Here is a 23,198-nt window from a genome sequence, read left to right on the forward strand (position 1 = left end):
AGGAAGGAAGGAAGGAAGGAAGGAAGGAAGAAGGAAGGAAGGAAGGAAGGAAGGAAGGAGGGAAGGAAGGAAGGAAGGAAGGAAGGAAAGAAGTATTGTCATGGAAGTGGGTTTTTTTATGCCCAGAAGAGAAGGAAGAGCAGAAAGAAACACAGAAAAGCAGAATAGCTTTGAAAGTTACATGTTGAATTTATTATATGCTCAAAAAATAAAAATAAGCCTTAATAATAGGGATTTAAAGTTTCATGTACAATTCTTTTTTTTCCACTTTGTATATGGAAATGCTTATTTTATTCGCAATTAAATTCAGAAAAAACTTCAAATTTATGTTATCAACATCAATAAAAATATTAATAACAATAAAAATTTATCTGAGAAAAATGGTCATCTTTTGCACTGATGAAATGCTTCTAATTCTTCAATAAAGAGTATCGTTATGTGATTCCTTCATTCACACACAACACCCTTCAATACATAGGAACTGCTATTCATGAGGCACTGTGGTAAGAATTGAAAGGGCTCCAAAGATGACTAATCATAACATGTCATAACTGGAAAGGGCCTTAGAGCCCAACTGATGCAATGGATTCGTTTTACAAGTAAAGGAAGAATAAACGAAGAAACTTGGGGCAGGTATTTTTGTGTACTTTCCTTGTTACCACCACCACCCTTAGCAGCTAGCACAGTGGCTGGGGTGTGTTTAATCATTCAAAAAGTGTTTCTGGAGCAACTACTCTTGAATGGAACCTACATTTCTAATCTGGTATTAATACACAATTTGTATGTATGTGTGACATCTACAAAGAGTGAGTTTAAAGTAATGAAACTGAACAAGACAGTTGAGATGGCATTAATGATCACATGTGTCCCCACCATCATGCTGTGAGCTAGGTTGGACCAAAGTCTGAGGCTTGAAGATCAAAGCAGGAAAATATGAAATGTGTGAAGTTGGTGATCCCGTGAGATAGAGTCCCTTTCTCTAGAAGTATTTAGTAAGCTGCCAAGCTGATGTTCCTAAAACACAGATCTATGTTATTCCTTTGCTCAAGAAGTTCTACTAGCTTCTAATTACCCCTAGAAAAATAAGAGTATTTAATAGACCAGGGTACCATCCCCTTCTGTCTGCTGATTTAGGCAAGTTCTTTTCTGAAAAGTCAAAAAAGCTGTACCTCAGACTTGACTAACTCAGGATATTAAGTCCTGTCTAGGTCTTAAACATCTAGCTGTTGAAGGCAGATTTCTGGTAGCCTCAAGATATAGTTGTGTAGCTTCCCATTCACCTAAGGAAATAAAAGATCTGCCTAAATGGAGTTTGGTGCTTTTCACACTTGGGGAATATCCCAAGACTGTTTTACACTATGCTATCCCAAATTACTACACCCTCCCCTGCTGACTAAACATGTTTCAGTTTGAGAGAAGTGGACACCTAAGCTGAGTTTTCTATCCTATCTATGCTATGGCTAAGTATTCCTCCTTTTGTTAACTTGCAGGAACTATAATCAAACATCTCAATCAAACATTAGACCTAAACGACCAGGGCACTAGCCTGAATCAGGTTCAATCCACTACAGGCTCTGGTCAAAATCAAGAAATAGCTGACCCCAGGTTGGAATAATAATACCATTAGATATAAAAATTGCATTTTAAGGTTTACAAAATACTTTCCTCATAGCCTTGTGAAGAAGGGAGCACACGTATTATTACCTCCATTTTTACAGATTGGGAAACTGAGGCTCAAAGAGATTAAGTCAGCTTCCTACTCATGTCTCCTGTCTGCAAGTCTCATGCTCTTTCCACTACACAACTGTCCCCACAGCCTGAAATCAAATGAGGAAATATTCCTCTTTGTGAATAAAGTGTGTGGGTTGAGTTGTCAAATTTCTCACTTCATCTTTTGGATGCTGTTGTCTGGGTGGCTTCTCCTGGAGAGCAGAGATTTGAGCTCAGAGTTGGGGAGCCCTGCTGTACCTTTGCACGGTCATGGACCAGTTCAAAGCAATCCTGCCCCAGGTGAGAGCATTGCTCTCCAGTGCTTGGCCTGCCCAGGTACAGGGCTTTCTAGATGGTCTTCTGGAAAAGGACCTCCTCTCCAAAGAGTACCACCAGGCTCTGCTCCGAGAACCTGATAGAGAAGCATTGGCCAGGAAGGTTTCCTTGTCCCTGTTGGAGAAGTGGGATCTATGCATAGGAACCCTGATCCAGTGTGTGAGACACTCTGGGCACAAGCTCCAGTCTCCAGGGATGGATGGCATCTCCTCAAGGAGTCAAGGTAATAAGCTGGAATATCCTTAGCCTGGGAAACAATAATTGTCTGTAGATCTGGGGTTTCCCCCTTCTCTCCCTCCTCTTGTTTTCCCTGGAATGAATAACTTACGGCATTTTACAGGTGGGAAATGTAAGGTCTGGAAAGGAGCAAGGGTCATAGCAAGGAGTGAGAAGCTTTAACTTTCATCTTTGATACTGAAAATGGTTTGAGAATTTGGGGAAAGTAGAAGGTGCCTGAAATATAGACCTTCTCCCATGTCTCTCACAAAGGCCTTCTAGAGTCACTCTAGAGGGAAAATTCAAGAATTGTGCCTTCAAGGTGGATGCTATGTCATCTGATGGCAAGCTGAGGGAGGGGAAACCCTGCTTCTTGTCTTAGGTATCTCTGAACATCCAAGAGTCTGGTGGAAGGAGCTACAGTGACCTTGGAATGTAGTTATGTATTGGACAAGCGGAAGGTTTTGGAGGATAGGAAAAGTTGAACCTCTAGGGTCTGACCTTCTGGGAGTTTAAGGAGTTAACCTTCTCTCCACTTCTGCTCAGCCATCCCCCACCCTCTCCATCTCAAATCTGGTCTCCCCTTTTCTGTGACATGGTTCCTGTTATGTAAGCAGTGTTTCCTCTCTGTGATGTGATCTTGACCTCTTAATCCACACAGCTCCAAAATGTGGAACTGGGTTCAGATGCAGACTTTGGCAGGGGACAGATGGGGGTGTGAGGATAGGGAATGCACATTCCCTGTTCCTGGGCTCGCATTCCCAGGATCTCCTTGTTGCTTGCATTAAGCTGGTGGTCTAACCAATGAGTTGCCCATTTCATTTGCAAGCATCTTTTGGGTACCTACTCTTCACCCAGCCAGAGTAGGACCTAGCCTAGTCCTAGGTACAGTGGAGGATACAAGAGAAAGAGAAAATATAGTCCCCACCACTTAGAAATTGTTAAATCTTCTCTTCTCCAGATTGTGTAATTACAATTCTTTCAACTTTTTTCCTCCCAAAGAAGTCTACTGAGTTCATCCTTCCAAACAAGAAGAATGGGCATAGAAGCAGGAGCAAGCAGTACATCTCCTTCTCCAAAGGAGACAAGAGAAATTTTCATCTGCCTGTGATTGATTAGGTGACACAAGGATTCTATACTCCGTGGAAAAGAATATTCCTACCTGCTTTCTTTTTCTGTCTCTCTTCCTCCTCCCTCAGGCCTATGGCACCCCAAATGACATTGTTCCAATGAGAGAAGGGTCTGTCCCCATAGACACCTCCCTGAACAACAATCAAAGCACTGTATTAGAATACATTTTTCAATAGCTCATTCAATATGGAGCAAAGCTTTTCAAAGTATGGCCCACAAGCCATTGGTAGCCCATTGGATATTCCAGGCAGTAACAGCAAGCTCTTTGAGAAAATTAATATTTATTCAGAACAATCAGCTGCTCTGGTTATTTCACTATTCTAGGGAACCAAGAGACTATAAAAACATCCTATATTGATTACTAATTTTCATAGAATTAGAACATGATAATATATACTTTGTACCTAACTGTAGGTTCAGTGTAATGTAATCTTTAATGGTTTGGAAGGCATTTCAGGATTTGATGTTGCTTTAGAATTGCTTCTAACAACATCAATTCTCATTGCATAGGACTGCCAAAAAAAAAAATCTTTTTTTCCTTAATCCTCATCCTCTTTGACCTCTCTGCAGCATTTGGCACAGTTGGCCACCCTCTCCTTCTGGATATTCTATCTCTTCCCTTGTCTTCTAAGATACTGCAGTCTCTTTGTGGGGGCCATCTCTAGTTGTCCTTATCTATACCTTGCTGCTGGACCCACATGGCTCCAGAGGAGAAAGTGAGGCTGCTGACCTTGCACAGCCCTCCCTCACTTAAATCCAATTCACTTGCAAGTTATGGCATCACCTTCCTGATGTCATGGTCCTCTTCGAGAAGGAAGGACAAACAACAACAGTAGTCTCTTGGCACTTTTCCTACCTCTTGAGTTGCTGCCTTCTTCACTGTCTTCTCGACTCCATTAAAGTGGATGTTCCTTACTCTCTCCTCTTTCCTTATCCTCTCTCCTTTTATCTTCCTGAAAGAGGATGAAGCACCAGCAAAGCAGATCAAGAAGCAGCAGGAGAGTGTAGTGTCTTGGAAGTTGAGGGTAGAAAGCATATACAGTAGGAATAGAGGTCAACAATGTCAAAAGCTATAGAAAGTTCAAGAAGGATTAGAACTGAAAAGAGGGTGATTGGATTTTGGGGTGATCAGAAAATTATGCATGACTTTCAGCACATTGGTGGTGGCTGCATCCAATTCAACAAGGGGTTGAAGAAAGAATAGATAGGAATGATTAAGGCGGATGTTCCCCACTCTCTCCTCTTTCCTTCTGATCATGGAAGACAAGGTTTTCTACTGTCTACTTGAGGCTAATTCTTCAACCTGTGTTCTTGATATCATTCCGTGACACCTCTTCCAGGAATTTGTTCTATTAGTTTTATCCTTTTTCTAATCCTCAAACTCTCTTTTTCCTCTAGCTCTTACATTTGCCTATGACTACACTCAGGTCTCCCCAACCAATGAAAACTTGGGAGAAGGAAAATATGTCTGTCTTTTGCATCCACTTCATTTCTACCCATTCTCTCTTCAATCCCTTATTGAACTGGATGCAGCCACCACCAATGTGCTGAAAGTCAAGAATAACTTTCTGATCAACCCCCAAACCCAATCACCCTTTTTTCCCAGTTCTAGCCCTCCTTGAACTTTCTAAAGCTTTTGATGCTGTGGACCTCTTTTCCTACTGTGTATGCTCTCTGCCCTCAACTTCCAAGACACTACATTCTCCTGATTCTTCTTGGTCTTCTTTGCTGGTGCCTTATCGTCCTTCCAGTCCCTTATTATGTATGTTTCTTAAAGGTTTGTCCTTGACTCTCTTCTCTTCTTCCATTACAGTCTCTGGACAATTTCATTCATTCCCACAGCTTCAACTACTACCTTACACTGATGCCTCCTAAATCTATATTTTTAGCCCTGAACTCTACTCTGTGCTCCAGGCTCGCATCTGCAGCTTCCCACAGGACCTCTTTACTTGGATGTCCCACAAATATCTAAAAACACTTGTTGTCTTCCTTATGCATGCTTTCGAATTCTGTTGACTGGGCACAATCTCCATCTGAGGCAGCATCATTCGGCTTCTCTTCCACATTCCTAACATTGTAGTTATCAATGACTCCTCCCTATTGCCTCTGCATAAGCAGTTAACAAATTCTGTCTATCCAACTCCTACAACATCTCTCCCAAATATCCCTGATTCTCCATTTCCATTGCCACTACTCTAGTCCAGGCCCTCCTTAGCACCTGCCTGGCTTATCACAAAAGCCATCTAAATAGGTCTTTCTATCTCTATTAACTCTCCTCCTAGCCATAATTCATCTTACGGCTAGAATGATCTTTTATCTATAGTTTGGATCATGTTACTCCTCTTCTCAAAAATCTTCAGTGGCTCCTTATTAATTCATAAGTTCAAAATCTTTTTCCTGCCATTTAAAGCAAACTGTTGCCTCCACAATCCGGTGCCACTTTGCCCTGTTAACATTTTTTAATTAATATTATTCCTCTCTACACACTCCGTGCTCTAGTTAAATTGGATTACACTTTCCCTCCTAAACTATGTCCTGTGCCCTCAACTTCTATACCTTTGCTCAGCATTGCCTATAATGGAAGGTCCTTCCTTTGACTTTGAATTCCTGTTCTATTCTTTAAAATTCAATTCAAATGGTATCTCCTCCTTCATATAGCTTTTCTTTTTTTTTTTACCTCCCTGATCAATAACCTTCCTCCTCATTTCAGAGACTCCTTTATTTCTCACTTCTCTAATTCTTTTATTATGTTGTGCTTTGTAGTTATCTTTTTATAACTTCTTACTAGAGTATTAGTTTCATAAGGGCAGGAATTACATCTTATATAAAACATGTGGTATCCTCAGCAACTAGCACAGTGATACGTGGTAGGCATTTAAGACAGCTGATAATGAGTGCCATAGAGTGGTCACATTATTTGATTTTGACTAATCATAGTTTTAATTATGTCTAAGATATGCACATTGGTTCCAGCTCAACTGAAATATGTAATGAAAATTTTTTAAAATAAATCATTTATTAATTCTATATAACAGCAAAGGATAAGAAAAATGTATTTCTGATTCAAAGGTATTACAAAGTAATATAGTAATTATAGAAAGCAAAATTTAAAAAAGATAAAAAATTACTAAATATTGTACCTAACAATAAGCCTACATTGACAATATGATAAAAAAAAAGCATCACTGTTACCATTTAAAATATTTTAGTAGCACAGACTAAATTGTCTTCTTTTTCTTAAATCTTCATACACATGATGGTAAGTATATAGAGCTTTATTCACATCTTGATGAATTTGCATGCTCACGTTCTCATACAATGAATCAGATATAGCTGGATTACCTAGGGCATTATCTAAAATCAGTAATGCTTTAACTTCAATATTGTTCCCTTTGCAATATTTTTTAAATAGCTGGACTAAAATAATTTTAAAATCAGACTTGAAAATCAACTTTAGCGACTGATGCTTTCTTATTTAACTGCCAGGGAACAAGAAACAAGTGATTGTTATAGCCTCTCAGAGCATGAGGATTTCCAGACCAATAAACAAGCACTGATTTTCATCTTACATCCTCTTTAGCAAAAATCCCCAATAAAAGCTTCCAGTGATCCTTAGACACTTTAAATTCAAGTTGAATTTTTTTTCTTTCTCAGGAATATAAGTTCTAGAAGGTATCTTTTCCCAGAATAAGCCTTTATTCTACATTAAAAATATATTGATCAGCAAATCCGGCCTCAGACACTTGACACTCCCTGTGTGATCCTGGACTGGTTGCTTAACCCCAATTGCCTCACCAAAAAGCAAAAAATTTATATAGATAGATAGATAGATAGATAGATAGATAGATAGATAGATAGATAGATAGACAGACAGACAGACAGACAGACAGACAGACAGACAGACAGATAGATAGATAGATAGATAGATAGATAGATAGATAGATAGATAGATAGATGGAGCAGCATATCTACCTTCTCTGATTATCTTCTTTAGAACACCAGGATATTTAGCTATTGTGCCTTCATTTGCACTGTCTACCTCTCCAATAATTTTAACATTATGCAATTGAATTCAAATTTTAAACTAGATGAATCAACCGATGCTTACAATAAGTTTCTTCATTATTTACTTCATTTTTGTTTTCTTTCACTGTCTTAAATAAATTTGAATCTTTTGCCTGAATGGCTGCTCTGTTAAGAGGAATGCATTTTTTATTGATGTAATAACAAGCTTCTTTTTTTTTTTTTGCTAGGCAATGGGTTTAAGTGACTTGCCCAGTGTCACACAGCTAGTATGTGTCAAATGTCTGAGGCTAGATTTGAAATTAGGTCCTCCTGATTCCAGGGCTGGTGCTCTATGCACTGTGCCACCTAGCTGCCCCAATAACAAGCCTCTTTGTTTTTTCACTGGAGCATTTCCATCTGAAATTTTTTTTTTGGTATATTTTGTTAGGGGCTCTTTTTAAAAAATTGATGCAGCTGTTGGTAATATGGTACTCAGCAGGGTGATATCACATCCACAAGCAAGGATAGGCAAGTATAAACTGATGATGTAACAGTATGAAACCCTTGACTTGCTTGTACTCATAACATTAATTGAATTTTGGTTCCCATTAAATGAAATCTGGTATCATTTTAAAATTTGCACTAAATCAAATTTTGCATTATTCAGATTCATTCATCAAGACCTGGCTGTATCTAAACATTTTTGCTGGTGATGTTGCTTTTTAAATCCAACATCTTTTCTAATCTTCTATTAGTGCAAATAGTTGATAGTTGATTATATTAGTTCTAACTTATACCCTCAAACCAATGTTTACATTAACTTTATACTCTCATCCTCGCCTTCCTCACAACTAATTGGCAAGTGGGTTGGTAGTTAGGTAGGAGGTGGAGGGGCGGGGAGAAGAAAAAGAGAAAGAAATTCCTCCTTCACATTCTCCCCCTCCCTAATCCATCCAATGACACCTAGATAAACTAAGGAAGAGTGAGAACAAAACACTAGACTGAAATCCCAATTTTAAGTATTTTCCTGAGTAAGTCAGAAGCAGTAATTCAACTGATAGTGCCTTTGGCAAAGGACCAGCCCTAAAGTAGAAAGCATGGGTTTCCAGGAGCTGACCAATGTTTCTCTTTATTCATATCCATTTTCAGGACTTTTTGCTAAGACATAGAACATATATTGATCAAGCTAACCTAGTTGATAGCTAGTCTGCAATTACTTTGGTGATGATGTACAATGGAAGTAGGAAAAGTGGCAAACACTTTGTCATTTCTAATAAGAAAGAATTTATAGTCATATGTCTTTTTTTAAAGGCTTTGTACCCTCCATAGGATTAATTCAGAGACTGTTAACATCTAATTATATTTTCATTTTTTGACAGCCCCACAACTAAAAGATAACAGCTCCAGCCCTGTAGTGAATACTTACCCTTCTGTCATTTGGGTAGCCTAATATTTCCCATATAGAACTAGATATCCCACCTCAGACACTTAACACTTACTAGCTGTGTGACCCTGGGCAAGTCACTTAACCCCAATTGCCTCACCAAAAAGAAAAAAAAAAGAACTAGATAAAAAGTGAAATGTTAAAATATAGACACATACATTTACTTATTCAGAATAAAGTAGGATTCTTAAATATGTACAGATTTCAGTGTTTATTTATTAATTATTTCATTTTATCATGAAGTCTGTGAAAATCCCATTGTATTAAATATGAAGTTGATGTTTCCACTGAAAACATTTATTATACTGTGGTTTTGTATCAGATTTTAGTACATATTGTGTTGGATAATAAATAAACATTTTCCTGTATCTTTTTTTAAAAAGACCTAGCTGTAAATACTTGTGAAATGAATTCATTTATTGGGTACCTACTAAGTACCCAGAACTGCGTTAGGAATTGAAGGAAATGCAAGAGAAGTAAACAGTCCAATATTTTCCATCTCATTAAAGAAACAAAATATGCAACGATCATGATGATTCTTGTTGATTGACACATGAAATAATCAACAAACTTTTCAAGAAGTCAGATGATTGACTCTCTAAATGCTGATGTGAAGTGTAACAGGAGTTCAGAGGAAGGAAGATTAGTATGGCGTGGGACACTTTGGTTGTTGGGCTAATGAATCGACTGGCCTAATTGAAGCAGAGAGATTCTTATTGGAATCTATGGAGAAAGAAAGCACTAGTCTCGGAATTAAGAGACCTAGGTTTGAGAGGCAACCTAGTGTAGTGGCTAGAGTTCAGGAACTAGAGGCAAGAAAAGCTGTGTTAAAATTCCACCTCAATCACCTTCTAGTTATGTGACACTAGACAAGAATAACCTTCCTGAGCCAAAGTTCTTCATCTATGAAGTGAAGTGGTTAGATGAGAGGGTCTCTAAGAGCCTTGATCTATGATCCTATGAATTTTGCTTCCAAACAACTTACTAACCCTGTGATCTTCAGTAGTCATTTCCTCTCTCTGAATCTCAGTTTCCTCATCTGCAAAATGGGGATAATAATATGTTCAGTGCCTACCTCAGTTATTGTGAAGGAGAAATTTTGTTAACTTTAAAATGTAGAGGATGTGCATTATCATGATTAGTATTAGTAGAGGTTTAGAGTTTAGACTCTGAACAAATGGTAGTCTTCAGTCACATGACAATGTCTATATGTTGGTTTCTTGTATGAATTAGTAACTAACTTCTGATTCTCATCATTGACCTCTAATTCAAAGCAACAAATGTTCCCATCCATTATGGAGAGAGTGAGATTTTTTTCCACAGTAAGCATGACTGTACAAAGAAGGAAAAACAGAAACAAGGGAAAAGGTCTATAGGATATTCCATTTTTGGAAAAGTGGTCCATGAACTGAAAAAGGCATCCTCCATCTCTTTGATAATCACCATCCTAGAATGTGTCTGAATATCTTGGACAAAAAGGAAGGGAAGAAAGAGTTAAAGTGCCAAGACTGTTGGAGTTACCATTGCCAGACATGCATACTTCCTTCCTCATTCAACTGTGATAAGCAGATGGAACCAAGAATAGAAGAAAGTGCCATTTCTTGAAAATGATTGACTCATTTTCCATTTTGTGGCAGATGATCTTTCTCATTTAGGCTTCCTGTACAGAGAAGAGCAATTCTTTTGAAATGGGAAGGAGGATTTGTCATTAGAAAAGAAGTTCATTTTGGAAAAACAAAAGTTTATTCCTACAGAAGGAAAGTGGATTTTTAATGAAACAAGGGACTTCTAACCACTCCTAATGAAAACACCAGAGCTTCATAGAAACTTTGAAATACAATTACCAGAATCACAAGAAATATAAAAAGGCAAACATGAATGAGTAATCATAAGGAACCAAACAAGGATAAACTGTTTGCATTCTAATATGGGGAGATTATATGTGTGTGTATAAAATATATGTGTGTATGTATATATGTAGGTGGCAGTTAGACAATGCAGTGAATACGGTATCAGGCCTGGAGTCAGAAAGACCTCAATTCAAATCTGGCCTCAGGTATTAGCTGTGTGACCATGGGCAAGTCATTTAATTCCTGTCTACCTCAGTTTCCCCATCTGTTAAGTGGAGATAATAATAGCATCCACCTCCCAGGGCTGTTGTGAGGATCAAATGAGATGATAATTGTAAAGCTCCTAGAGCAGTGTCTAGTACATAGTAGCTTCTACATAAATGTTAGTTATTATTATTATCATTATTACTAGTTTCTTCTCAACCCTATTGTCACCAGGAGTTATAGAAGGAGTCTAATTAGACAGAAAGCCTGAGAGTGTTTCTGTTATCTTTTAATGATCTTAAAGGAAGAAAGGGAAGGGAAGGGAAGGAAAGAGGCATACACAGAGAGGACTGAGAGGAAGGTTGGTGAAAATTATCTCAAGTAATTGGAGCACACGAGTAAAACAAGTACAAACAAGGAGGAAGGAATGAGGGAGGGGACAACACTTGAAGTTTATGCTCATCTGAATTCATTAAAAGAAGGAAGAATACACACATATGGTTAAGTACAGAAATACATTTCACTCAACAGGGAAAGAGGAGAGAAAACAGAGAGGTGAAAGGGAAAACTAAAAGGAGGGGTAAATTAAAGTGTTTGTCTTGAGCAAAACAACCTCTGAGGAGAGTGAAAGGGGAACAACATAAACAATTAGAGGAGCAAGGAAGAAATGATCTTTCATTTCTGTGGATAGGGGGAGAATTCATGACCAAAAAGAAAGGATAGAGATAATCACAGAAGGTAAAAAGGACAATTTTGATTATATCAAATTAAGATGTATTTGCACAAATAAAACCAATGCAGCTAAAATTAGAAAATAAGCAGGTAGATGGGGGGAAATTTTGCTGCAATTTTCTCTGATAAATGTCTCATTTCTAAGACATAGGGAGCTGATTCAATTCTATCAGAATAAGAGCTATTCACCAATTAATAGTCAAAGGCTATGAACAAGCAGCTTTCAGAGGAAGAAATCCAAGCTATGAATAGCCATATACAAATGCTCTAGATCACTAATAATTAGAGATACCCACATTAAAACAACTCTGAGGTCCCACCTTACACCCACCAGATTAGCAAAGTTGACAAAAATAGAAAATGGCAAATGTTGAGGAGCTGTTGGAAAATGGGTTACATTGTTGGTGGAATTGTAAACTGGTCTAACCACTTTGAAAGGCAATTTTGGAACTATGCCCAGAAAGTTATTAAAGTGTACATATCCTTTGACCTAGTGATACCAGTATTAGTTCTACTGTACCCCAAAGAGATAAAAAGAAAGAGAAAAAGAACTTATATGTGCAAAAACAATTATAACAGCTTTTTTTGGTAGTAAAGAAATGTAAACCAAAGGCAATATTCATCTCATTCCTGTTGGGGAATACCTGAACAAGTTATGATGTATTAAAATATTGTTATGCTATAAGAAATTATGAAAGAGATGGTTTCAGAGAAAATTGGGAAGACTTGTGGGAACTGATGCAGAGTGAAATGAGCAGAATCAGGAGAATACTTTCTATGATAACAATATCGTAAAGATAAACAGCTTTGAAAGGCTTGGGAGCTCTGACCAAGGCAATGATCAACCACAGAAGACTCATAATAAAGCATGATATTCACCCCCTAAAAAAAGGTGATAGATTCTGAGTGCAGGTTGAGGTTTCTTTTATACATGGCCAACATAGAAGTTTGTTTTGCTTGAGTCAGCTTAACTATACACAGTTGTAACAAGGGTTTTGTTCTTGTTTTCTCAGTGTTGGGGGAGGAAAGGAGAGGAAAGATGGGAAGGAGAAAAGGCAAAATTTTGCTGATTGAAAAAAGATAAAATTTAATGTAAAAAAGAATGACTACTGAAGCATGGGTGGAGTCGGGATCTCACTTGTCCAAGGGATGAAATTACATACCTTTGACATATTGACATATATGATATAATATAATGTAATATAATATAATATAATTAATATAATTAATATAACATGATATATTATGTGATATGATATGATATGATATGATATGATATGATATGATATGATATGATACTTTATTGCCTTGTTGAATCTGTGTTCATTTATGTGGATTCTCATACCAATGGTGCAGCTCACAACACTTTCAAGCCTTCCTATTTTGTGTTATTCTGGTCAATAACTTGTCCTTATCATTCCATAAACCTCTAGCCCATGAAATGATATCTATTCTTTAGTCCTTTTAGTATTTCTGAAGTGCCTCCCCCAATCCTTAGCAGAACTGGGAGGTGAGGGATTGGGTCCATCATGCAAAATATTGCATATGTTGCCAGATCTTTTTCAATGTTTTGACCAGCTGGATTTTTTTTCCTCTTCTTCCTATTTTTATTTATTTTTAAATTATTTGTTATAAGGGATAGTTCTTTGGGAAGGGATTAAAAAAGAGGATACGGGAGAAATCTGTAAATGTAAATTTACAATGCAGAGTGAAATGTAAAGGCAAATGTAAATGCAATGTAAAGAGAAAAGATATCAGTAAAATTTTGTTAAGCATATTTCTGGGGTGCCAATATAGTAGTAAAACTGATCGTCTGGTGTCTCAAATGCTCTTACTCCTCACCTCTGCCTCTTAAGAATCCCTGATGCCTTCAAGGCTCAGCTCCTTCTTCAGGAGATCTTTCCCAGATATCCCAGCTGCTGGTACCTTCTCTTCAAGTATCCCTCCCATCTACTTAATACATATCATGTATTTACCTATTTAGGTGCATGCAGGCTCTCCTATTAGAGTGTAAGCTCCTTGAGGGAAAGGGCTTTTTTCACTCTTTTCTTTTTATCCTCAAAGCTTATCCCCTCAGTGCCTGGCAAAAAATTAACATTTAATAAATTCTGGTTGATTGATTATCTCTTCTCCATACACAACCAGCTCACCTCCTTTTCTGATGCTGCATCAGATCATAGGTCTAGGCCTGGAAAGGACCTCAGAGGCAATCAAGCCTAACTCTCTCATTTTATATATGAGGAAACTGAGGCCCAAGAAGGTTAAATGACTTAACATCATACAGGTAGTAAGCATCAAAGTCAGGATTTGAACCCACATCCTCTGACTGCAGAGTTAAAAGTTCTTTCTGCTGTACCATGCTACCTCAATAGTTTTGTGTGCATGTGCATGTGTGTGTGTGTGTGTGTGTGTTATGCCATTTCTGATGTGCAAATCATCATTGGTGATACATTACAGAATATTTACATTTTCCATAAATCTGTCCATTGCCTTTTTTGATTATTTGTAATTTAGACTGCTCTGAAGATCATGTAATTCCAGGATTTGCAGCCTTTTGGCATCACCAAGAGAATATTAACAGGAAAGAAGTGAGCTTTTGAAGTACCAAATATTTTAGGATCACTATAACAATACAATACAATAACAGGATGTGTTGCTGGATAGAACCTTAAACATTATCACACAGTTTGTTAATAACCTTTATTTTACAGACAGACCTAGAGTATGTAAGTGATTTTCCAAAGTAGTATGGTCTTTAATGGACAGAGCTTGGATTTGAACCCAATTCTCTTTACTCCAAATTTAGTGCTTTTTCCACTTCACCAGTGATCCAACTCATTGACCATATGTCATGCCTGTCCAAGATCTAGCAAGCTAATTGCATTGTGATTGGGAGTAATTATTTAATGATGTGTTTTATTCTAAGCTGCATATGTTTTTCATTCACTTTGATTTTCAGTTTGGATGGTTAAACAAACATCTTTTTTTGCATTACTGTGTATTTTACTGTGGCTTTGTAGTATTAGGGGGGCTTAATGCAATTAGCACCGTATCATCTGTAAGCACTTGGAAGACCACACTGTCTATAGATTATTCCTCTTTTTGCTTGGACTATGTACACAACATCTACCATTATCCTGGCAAAACACCTCAAAGATCATTGGGTTTAAAGGCGGAAGGGATTTTAGAAATCTAGTCCAACCTTTTCATTTTAGGAATGAGGAAACTGAGCCTTAGAGAGACTGTGACTTGCCCTCCCATGAAAGCCTTCCCCTCTTTCTAACTTCCCCATTTCTGTAGAGAACACCACAGTCCTTCCAGTCAGGAAGATTCACACCCTGAGTCATCCTCAGATCTTCCCTCTTCCTCACTCCTTGCATTCAATTCATTGGCAAGTCTTGTCAATTCTACCTGCATTTCTTATCCATTTCCTTCCCTCCACACACATGGCCACTATCCTAGTTGAGACCTTGGCTATTTCAATAGCCTCCTAATTGGTTTCCCTGCCTCCAGTCTCTCCCCTCTCCAATCCATCATCTACATAGCTGCCAAATGGATATTCCTAAAGCACATGTTACTTCCTTACCCCAAAAGTCACAGTGGTGCCCTATTCTCTTTAGGCTACAGTGCAAACTCCTCTGTTTGGCCTTCAGACCCCTTCATAAATTGTCTACAACCTACCTTCCCAGGCTTACTGCCTACTGCTCTCTGTGATATACTCTGTATTCTAGCCATACCATCCCTCTTACTGTTTCCCATACATGATATTCCATTTTCCACCTCCAGGACTTTACACCAGCTCTCCCCCCATGCTTGGAATGCACTCCCTCTTTACCTCCATCTAACAGACTCCCTAGATTCAAAGCTCAGCATAGGTGCTACCTCCTACATGAAGCCTATTCTGATCATCCCAGCTGGTTTGGCATTCTCCCCATCCCACCCCATTTCTTTTTTTAAAAATTTTTAAAATACATTTTATTTCCCCCCAATTACATGTTAAAACCATTTTAAGCATTTTTTTAAAGTTCTGAGTTCTAAATTCTATCCATCCTTCTATCCCTCCCTCGCCTCTTCCCGCCTTGAGATGGTAAGTGATCCACTATAGTTTATACATGCAATTATAGATTTACCTGTCTACATGTTGTTTCACTGAACAATTCTGAGGGCAAAGTTCTGTCTCCTGCGTCTAGTGCAGTGTCTGTCATGTGGTATTAGATACTCAATAAATGCTTACTGAATTGAACTGAATGAAATTGCTCAAGGTTACGGAGGTAATGAGTAACAGAACTAGGATTCAAAGCTAAGTCCTCTGATTCTAAATCCAAGACCATTTCCATTTTACCTCACTTGATATTTTAATACTCATTGAAGAAAATCAACTCCACAGTTCCACTCGTCATAGCATCTTAAATAATTTTAACATGTTTTAGGTATGTCAAAGATCTGTAATTTCATCAATGTAGGTTTTCTTTGCACTATAAAGATCTCAACCCTTCTTCACCTGCCTAAGCTGGGAAATTTTTGTCTCCATCCTTTCCTAAGTCCTCCCAGTTTGCTGGAGACCTTACTTAAAAGTCTTTTTACATTTGTGATGTCCTTGTTGTCCCTAGAATTCATTACTAGCCTCACTTACTTTCTCTTCAATTGCACATATTCTGAATAATAACCTTTGGGCTACTTGTGAGTAGGTCACCATTCAATTCAACAAACTCTGAAACCTTAAGGCTTTGGGTTTGGCCATGACAAGAATAAAACCATTCTTGCCCTGGAAGAGCTTACATTCCACTAGAAAGGGGTACAACATGTGCATAGATAAGTAAATATTTATGAGACAACACTAAGGTGGGGGAGAGGGGGAGATAGGAAAAGTGTAGGAAGTGATAGCTAAACTTAACCTTAAGGGAAAATTAAAGTTCTAAGAAGTGGAAATGGAGAAGGGAATTCTAGGCATGGGGGATAGCTCGTGCTGAGATAAGGAGATGGGAGATGGAATGTTGAATTTGACAACTAATGGGCCAGTTTGACTGGAATGTAAAATGCACTAAAGGGAGGAGTATGAAATAAATCTGGGAAGATTGGTTGGATCCATATTGTTCAGGGCTTTAAATGCCAAGCTCCAGAGTTTAGCTCAGAGTCAATAGATAGTCACAGAAGCTTCTTGAGCAAAGCAGTCACATAGTCAGATTATTTTGGTGCCTATGTGTGAAGTGAACTGGAAAGGGGAGAGACTAGAAGCTGAGAGGAGGGTCTGAACCAGAGTGGTGACATATGAGATTAATAACAATAATAATATGCTTTAAGGTTTGCAGAGCTCTTTAGATGTTAACTCATTTAATCCTCACAACCCCGTGAAATAAATGCTATTATTGTCCCCACTTTACAGATGAGGCAATTGAAACAGAGAGGTTATATGATTTGCCAAGGGTCACCAATCTAGTGTCTGAGGCAGTATTCAAACTGGAATCTTCCTGACTCCAAGTCCCATGATCAATCCACTGTACCACCTAGCTTAAGTGAATGGATAGAGATTGGATATGGCAGATGAGCATGAGTGAAGAGTTGGAAAAGACCTCAAGTTTATTGAAAAGGTGCCTGGGTGTATGGCTGTCTCAAGAGCGGAATTTGGAGCAGGGCCAGCCTTTAATTAGTTCTCTTTTGGAAGTGCTGAGTTTGAGATGCCTGTGATATGGGATAAGGGGTCAAGTTTGGATATAGAGATCTGGAAGTCTTCCACAAAGAAATGATGATACCTGAATCTTTGGGAGCTGCTGTGGTCACTAAGAGAGAAGACATAAGTAAGGAAGAGAGTAGAGAAGAGAAGGGAGGAGAGGAGAGAAGGGGAGGGGAAAAAAAGCAGAAGGGAAGAGAGGAGAGGAGGAAAGAGAATGGAAACAGGCCTAAGACAAAGCCATGAAGGATATTCATTATTTCGGGACAGGTCACAGAGGATGCTATTGGAGCAAATGAAATTAAGGAGAGGTCAGACAAATAGGAAGAAAATGTTAGGAAAATGAAAGAGGGAGAGAGTATCCAGGAGGAGCTGGTGACCTACAGTGTCAAAAGTTTCCGAGAGGTAAAGAAGGATGAGCACTGAGAACAGGCTATTGCATTTAGCAATTAAGAAATCTATGACAACTTTGAAGAAAGTAGTTTCAGTTGATTGGTAAAAATGGAAACCAGATTGCATGAGGTTGAGAAGTGAGTAGGAGAAGGGGAGGCAAGGGGGACAGATAGTTTTTCCTAGGAGTTTGACTGTAAAAGGAAGATAAACTGTAAGAAACATAGCTTTCTATTTAAGTAATTATTCTTGGTAACTAATAATAAGAGCTTTATATAACACTTTAAGGTTTGCATAATACTTTGTACACATTAATTCATTTGATCCCTTCAACAACCCTGTGAAGCAAGTGCTATTATTATCCTCATTTTACAGATCAAGAAACTGAGGCACAGAGAGGTTAAGTGATTTGCCCAGGTCACTCAGTTTAATAAGTGTGTAGGGCAGAATTCCAACTCTGATCTTCCTGACTGCAAATCCAATGATATATCAACTGGTCCATCTAGCTGCCTTCAAATTAGATGCTAGTTAGACCATGTGGCTGGATCAGACTAATCAGAGTGGTAGGCAGCAGGTCCAACAGCCTTCTCTACTTGCTTGCCTCTTCTTTCTATTAGCACCATCCCAGATACCCATCCCCTTTTCTTCTCTTTGATGAGGGCGAGAGGACCAATTCCAGGAAAGGAATGGCAAAGGGCTGGAACCCTCTGGGGAGCTAAAAAAGAAAATGGGAGCAGGGGAGCCTAGCTCTAACAGATTCCTGCTTGAGTGAAAGAGGAGAAGGAAGAAGGCATAGAAGAAAGTATAGCCTCCTGTGATCTCACCAATGTCTCTAATTGGCCCTTTCTTGGGGAAGCCAGCCTACAGGGAGAAAAGATCAGGACTTGAGAGAGTAGATGGGAGTTTTATAGCAGTTGCCCCTGATTCTGATCATATGACTCCCCCCACCCTAACCCCACTTGCTGCCAATTAGACTGTGTCTATCTTCCACTGGGCTTCTGAACCTCTTTTCTCTCCTACTGCTAAGACTCTCATTCATATACAGGAAACAGCCTATTCAGATAGAGACTTCTTCTTGGAGGTAGATCTTCTCCCCACTACATCTTCCTTCCCCTTCCCAAATCAGACATTTACAAATTGGGGTTCAACTGCCATTCCACTCTTAAGTCTTGTACTTGGTAAGTGAGTGCTGTAGCCTGGGTGGCCTGAGGAAGACATGACCTGATTTCCGCCATCCCCAGTAGAGGGTTGAAATCAGGGGTATGCTGGTAAATGTTTAATAACTGGCTCTCTGAAAAAAAAATTAAGTTTAATCTGCATTATTGATATTTTTCCCATCATTTTCTTGGGTCTAATCAACCAATGAAACAATAAGTTATGTCCTGATTTGCATAGTTTGAAGATTTCTGAGGTATAGATACTCACATTGAAATGAGTCAGTATAAGCTGGCTAAGGGACACCCGTGGTCAAAGCCCAGAGTGTTGGCAGTCACATACTTCTTACATCAGATGAACGGGAGCCACTCCCTTTATGTACATGACTCCAGTTTGGTGTCTTCTAAATTTAGCCATGTCAGAGGCAAAGCCCACTAGCCTCAGAATGGTTGCCCCAGTCTGAGCTGGTAGTTGTTTAAAAAAACACAAAAAACTACCACACAATTCTCCAAATGCAATTTATCCATTCTTTTCCTCTTGTTGAATTCTGGGCCCAACTCACTGTCCACATGCAAGTCCCATGCAAATAAATGTACTGATGTGCTATCTAATTAAATTAGTCTTATAATAGCATCTCATAAGCTGTACAATAGGCATCATTCATTCATTTACTTTTTCCTATATTAATAGGCAAAGGCGCTTTGAGTAATAATCACTTTTATCGAGGGGATCCAGATTAATTAAAAGATACAGAACATAAAAGGTCCTGGCAGTGTTTACTGTTTATAGATGGCAATGAAGCATTTGACTCCCAAAGAGACAGCCTTAAAAGCTCTCCTTTAACAAAGAGTCTCTTGTGCATATGTAGAACCTAAGGCACCCCATTAACTCACATTATTGTTTCATCAGTCAAAGTTACCTCAAGTTCAAGGCATTTTGTGAATATATATCCCTTACAGCCATAGCTCCACAAGCCCCCACCAATGTGTTTACCTTTTTTAATCAGCCAAAAGACAGTTTAAAGCAAAGACATTTAGTGAAAACATAATTAAGAAAAGTAGTAATCAAACATAAAGCAGGGGTGGACTCTCCCACAAATAAGTACACTATCAGTGGGAAGGGTGGTGAACACACATAAGGAATGTTTGTGGAGAGGCAAACACATATAACCGGGGTACAGATTCAGAGGGAAATTCACACCTCCAGGGCTTCAGAGTTACCAGTAATAATGCTAGAACTTGGCAACATAATCTGCCAATTTCTGCTCAGCACTAGTGGAGAGGGGTCTCTCCTAGTGATATGAGGATGGCATGTAGTCTGCCTGTGTTGTTTTGTGTTGGTCATGTGTGACCGCTCCTTGACATTGCTCCATTGGTCCTGTGGCCACTTTGTAGCTCTTCTCTGTTCTTGGCTTTTGGCTTCAGCTGGAAGACAAACGAAATCTTCCCATGAGAGAAGGAATGGGCTCTTCCACTGCTCTTTTTGCTTAGAGGTTGCTGTTTTTCTACTACAACTCATTTAGAAAAGGCAGAACAATCATGCACCCACAAAGAAGGATCTGTCTGTTTCTCTGAGCCTTGGTTGTGATGGTCGTTTCCTCTCTGGAAGGAAATTCCTCATCTCAAACCCAAAGCTCTTAGGAACAAAGATCAAGAGACCCAGAAATCTAATACCTTTAGGCTGAAGTTTATTTTTGAAGCTCAATTCCTTGCTCAGCAAGAGCAACACAACATCTCTTCCAGGACTCTCTGTTTGACCTATAATCAGAAAGTTGGTGTAACTGCCTGCTTAATTTCTACTTGCTATCTACTCCCAATCAGCTTCTATCTAAAGCAGGGGTTCTTAATCTTTTCTTTTCTTTTTCTTTTTTTTTTGGTACTATGCACCCCTTTAGTCATCTAGCAAATCCTACAGAATAATGTTCTTCTCACAACAATATTTTTTAACTCACAAAATAAAACACACAAGGTTGAAAAAGAAATAATTATATTGAAATGTAGTTATCAAAAAACATTTTTAAGTTCACGGACCACAGGTTGAATACCAGTTCAAAGGTTACCCTGTCAGCAAATTATCAAAAGCTATTTAGATTGGGGGGGGAGAGACAGTTACTCAACCCCCTCCCCCAAAATCTTCTTTAGCTGTCATGAAAATATGTTTAAACTAGCAACATTTATGTATATAGAAGTCCAGCAAGAACCTGCATTTAGGGGAATTTAAAATCATAGAAGATTCTTTGATAAATGTCTAGCACTAGTGGAGAGTAGTATGGTGTTATGCTGACTGGCAAGGTATATTTGTCATTCCTCACTGACATCCTCCCACTTCCTTTGTGGGCATGGCTTGGTCTATTCCTTCCCAGCCACGCTCTTACCTCTACCTCTGGGTAAGGTTTGATTTCTCTTTCGAACCCACATCAGAAACAAAATGGGAGGTGAAAGTATCAAGAGCACTCCTTTGCTCATACTTGTCCCAGCTAGTCACAGAGTCTCCCATTCAAAAGTGCTGACACATTTGTCACTTAGGAAGTTATAAAAGTGAATCAGTTCTCTCAACTATAGCTCTGAGCCTCCAACCAAGGAAATTGCTTGATGAATATATGCTGCAATTATAGAATCCATTTATCTCTTTTCTCTTACACATTCCTGAGTAATGAAATTCATGGGACAGTAATGCAATGGTTAACTACATTTGCCCTAGTTTAAAAAAAAATACCTAACAACAAAAGAAAGTGAAAGTAACTATGTTGTAATGGGTTTTCCGGGAAAAGGCCCTACTTCTTAATATTATTCATTTATTTATTTATTTTTATTTTGAGCTCCAAAATCACTTCTTTTTCCCACCTTCTCCCACACCCACTAAGAAGGTAAGCAACATGACGTCAATTAAACATGTAAAATCATGTACAACATATTTTGGTATTAGCCATATTTTTTTAGAAAGCAAAAAAAAAGTGAGAAAATTATACTTCACTTTGCTCCCAGAGTTCATCAGTTCTCTCTCTGGAGGTGGACAGCAGTTTTCCGTCATGAGTCCTTTGGAATTGTCATGGATCATTGTATTGATCAGAGTAGTCCAATCTTTCACAATTGGTCAGCATTACAACATTGTTGTGACTGTGCATAATGATCTTCCGGTTCTTTTCATTTCATTTTGCATCAATTCATATAGGTTTTGCCATGTTTGTTTGTTTTTTTCTGAAACCACCCTGCCTCCTTGTCATTTCTTATTGCACAGCATATAGTTCTCTGTCACAATCACATACCACAAATTGTTCAGCTATTCCCCAATTGATGAACATTCCCTCGATTTCCAATTCTTTGCCACCACAAAAACAGCTGCTATAAATATTTTTGTACATATAGGTCCCTTTTCTTTTTCTTTGATCTCTTTGGGATACAGACATGGTAAAGTCATTGCTGGGTCAAAAGGTATGCACAGTTTTATAGCCCTTTGGACCTGGTTCTAAATTATTCTCCAGAATAGTTAGAACAATTTACTACTCGACCAATTCATTAACGTACTTATTTTTCCTCCCTCCCCTCCAGCATTTGGCATTTCTGATAGGTGTGAAGTGATACCTCAGAGTTGTTTTAATTTGCCTTTCTCTAATCGATAGTGATTTAGAGTACTTTTTTCATGTGACTAGATAGCTTTGATTTCTTCTGAACACTGCCTGTTTATATCCTTTGACCATTTATCAATTGGGAATGGCTCCTATTTTCACAAATTTGATTCAGTTCTGTACTCAATACATATTTGAGAAATGAGGCCTTTATCAGAAAAACTTTCTATAAAAAATTTGGATCTTACTTCATTGTCTATGGAACTTTTTAGCAAAATATAATTTCCCTGATTGCCCCTTTTAATTGGGTCTCTTTTCTATTTTTGCTTTGTCTGAGATCATAACTGCTACCCTTGCCTTTTTTACTTCAGCTGAATGAAGTATAATAGATTCTGCTCCAGCTCTTTATTTTAACTCTGTGTATCTTTCTATTACAAGTGTGTCTCTTATAAACAACATATTGTTGGATTCTGGTTTCTAATCTATTATGCTATCCATTTCCATTTTATGGGTGAGCTCATCCCATTCACATTCACAGTTAAGATGTCCAACTACAGTTACTTTCTTCCATCCCATTTCTTCTCTCTCTCTCTCTCTCTCTCTCTCTCTCTCTCTCTCTCTCTCTCTCTCTTTCTTTTGCTGTTTGTTGTTTTTCCTTTCTCATGGTTTTTCCATTTTATTCTGATTCTTCTTTCACAACATGACTAATGTGAAAATATGTTTAATATTTATATACATGTATAACATATATATATATATGTATATGTATATATACATGCATAATCTATATCA

At 38.3% G+C, this 23,198-nt stretch overlaps 1 protein-coding gene across 4 annotated transcripts in view; it reads left to right on the forward strand.

Annotated features, from left to right (window-relative positions):
- Positions 1–1,910: 1,910 nt before the first annotated feature.
- The window catches only part of CIITA (class II major histocompatibility complex transactivator), an 84,626-nt gene continuing 63,338 nt past the window's right edge, over positions 1,911–23,198 (forward strand). For 3 of the 4 annotated variants that reach the window (XM_078152773.1, XM_020972512.2, XM_020972511.2), the window contains exon 1: positions 1,911–2,269. In XM_078152773.1, coding sequence (XP_078008899.1) covers positions 1,981–2,269 — 289 coding nt within the window. In that variant the 5' untranslated portion in view covers positions 1,911–1,980. The remainder of the gene's footprint in view (positions 2,270–23,198) is intronic. The other variant, XM_020972510.2, reaches the window with a different exon arrangement.

This window comes from Phascolarctos cinereus, unplaced genomic scaffold (assembly GCF_003287225.1).
Source record: "Phascolarctos cinereus isolate Bilbo 61053 unplaced genomic scaffold, phaCin_HiC Scaffold_4;HRSCAF=312, whole genome shotgun sequence".
NCBI classification, from domain to species: Eukaryota; Metazoa; Chordata; class Mammalia; order Diprotodontia; family Phascolarctidae; genus Phascolarctos; species Phascolarctos cinereus.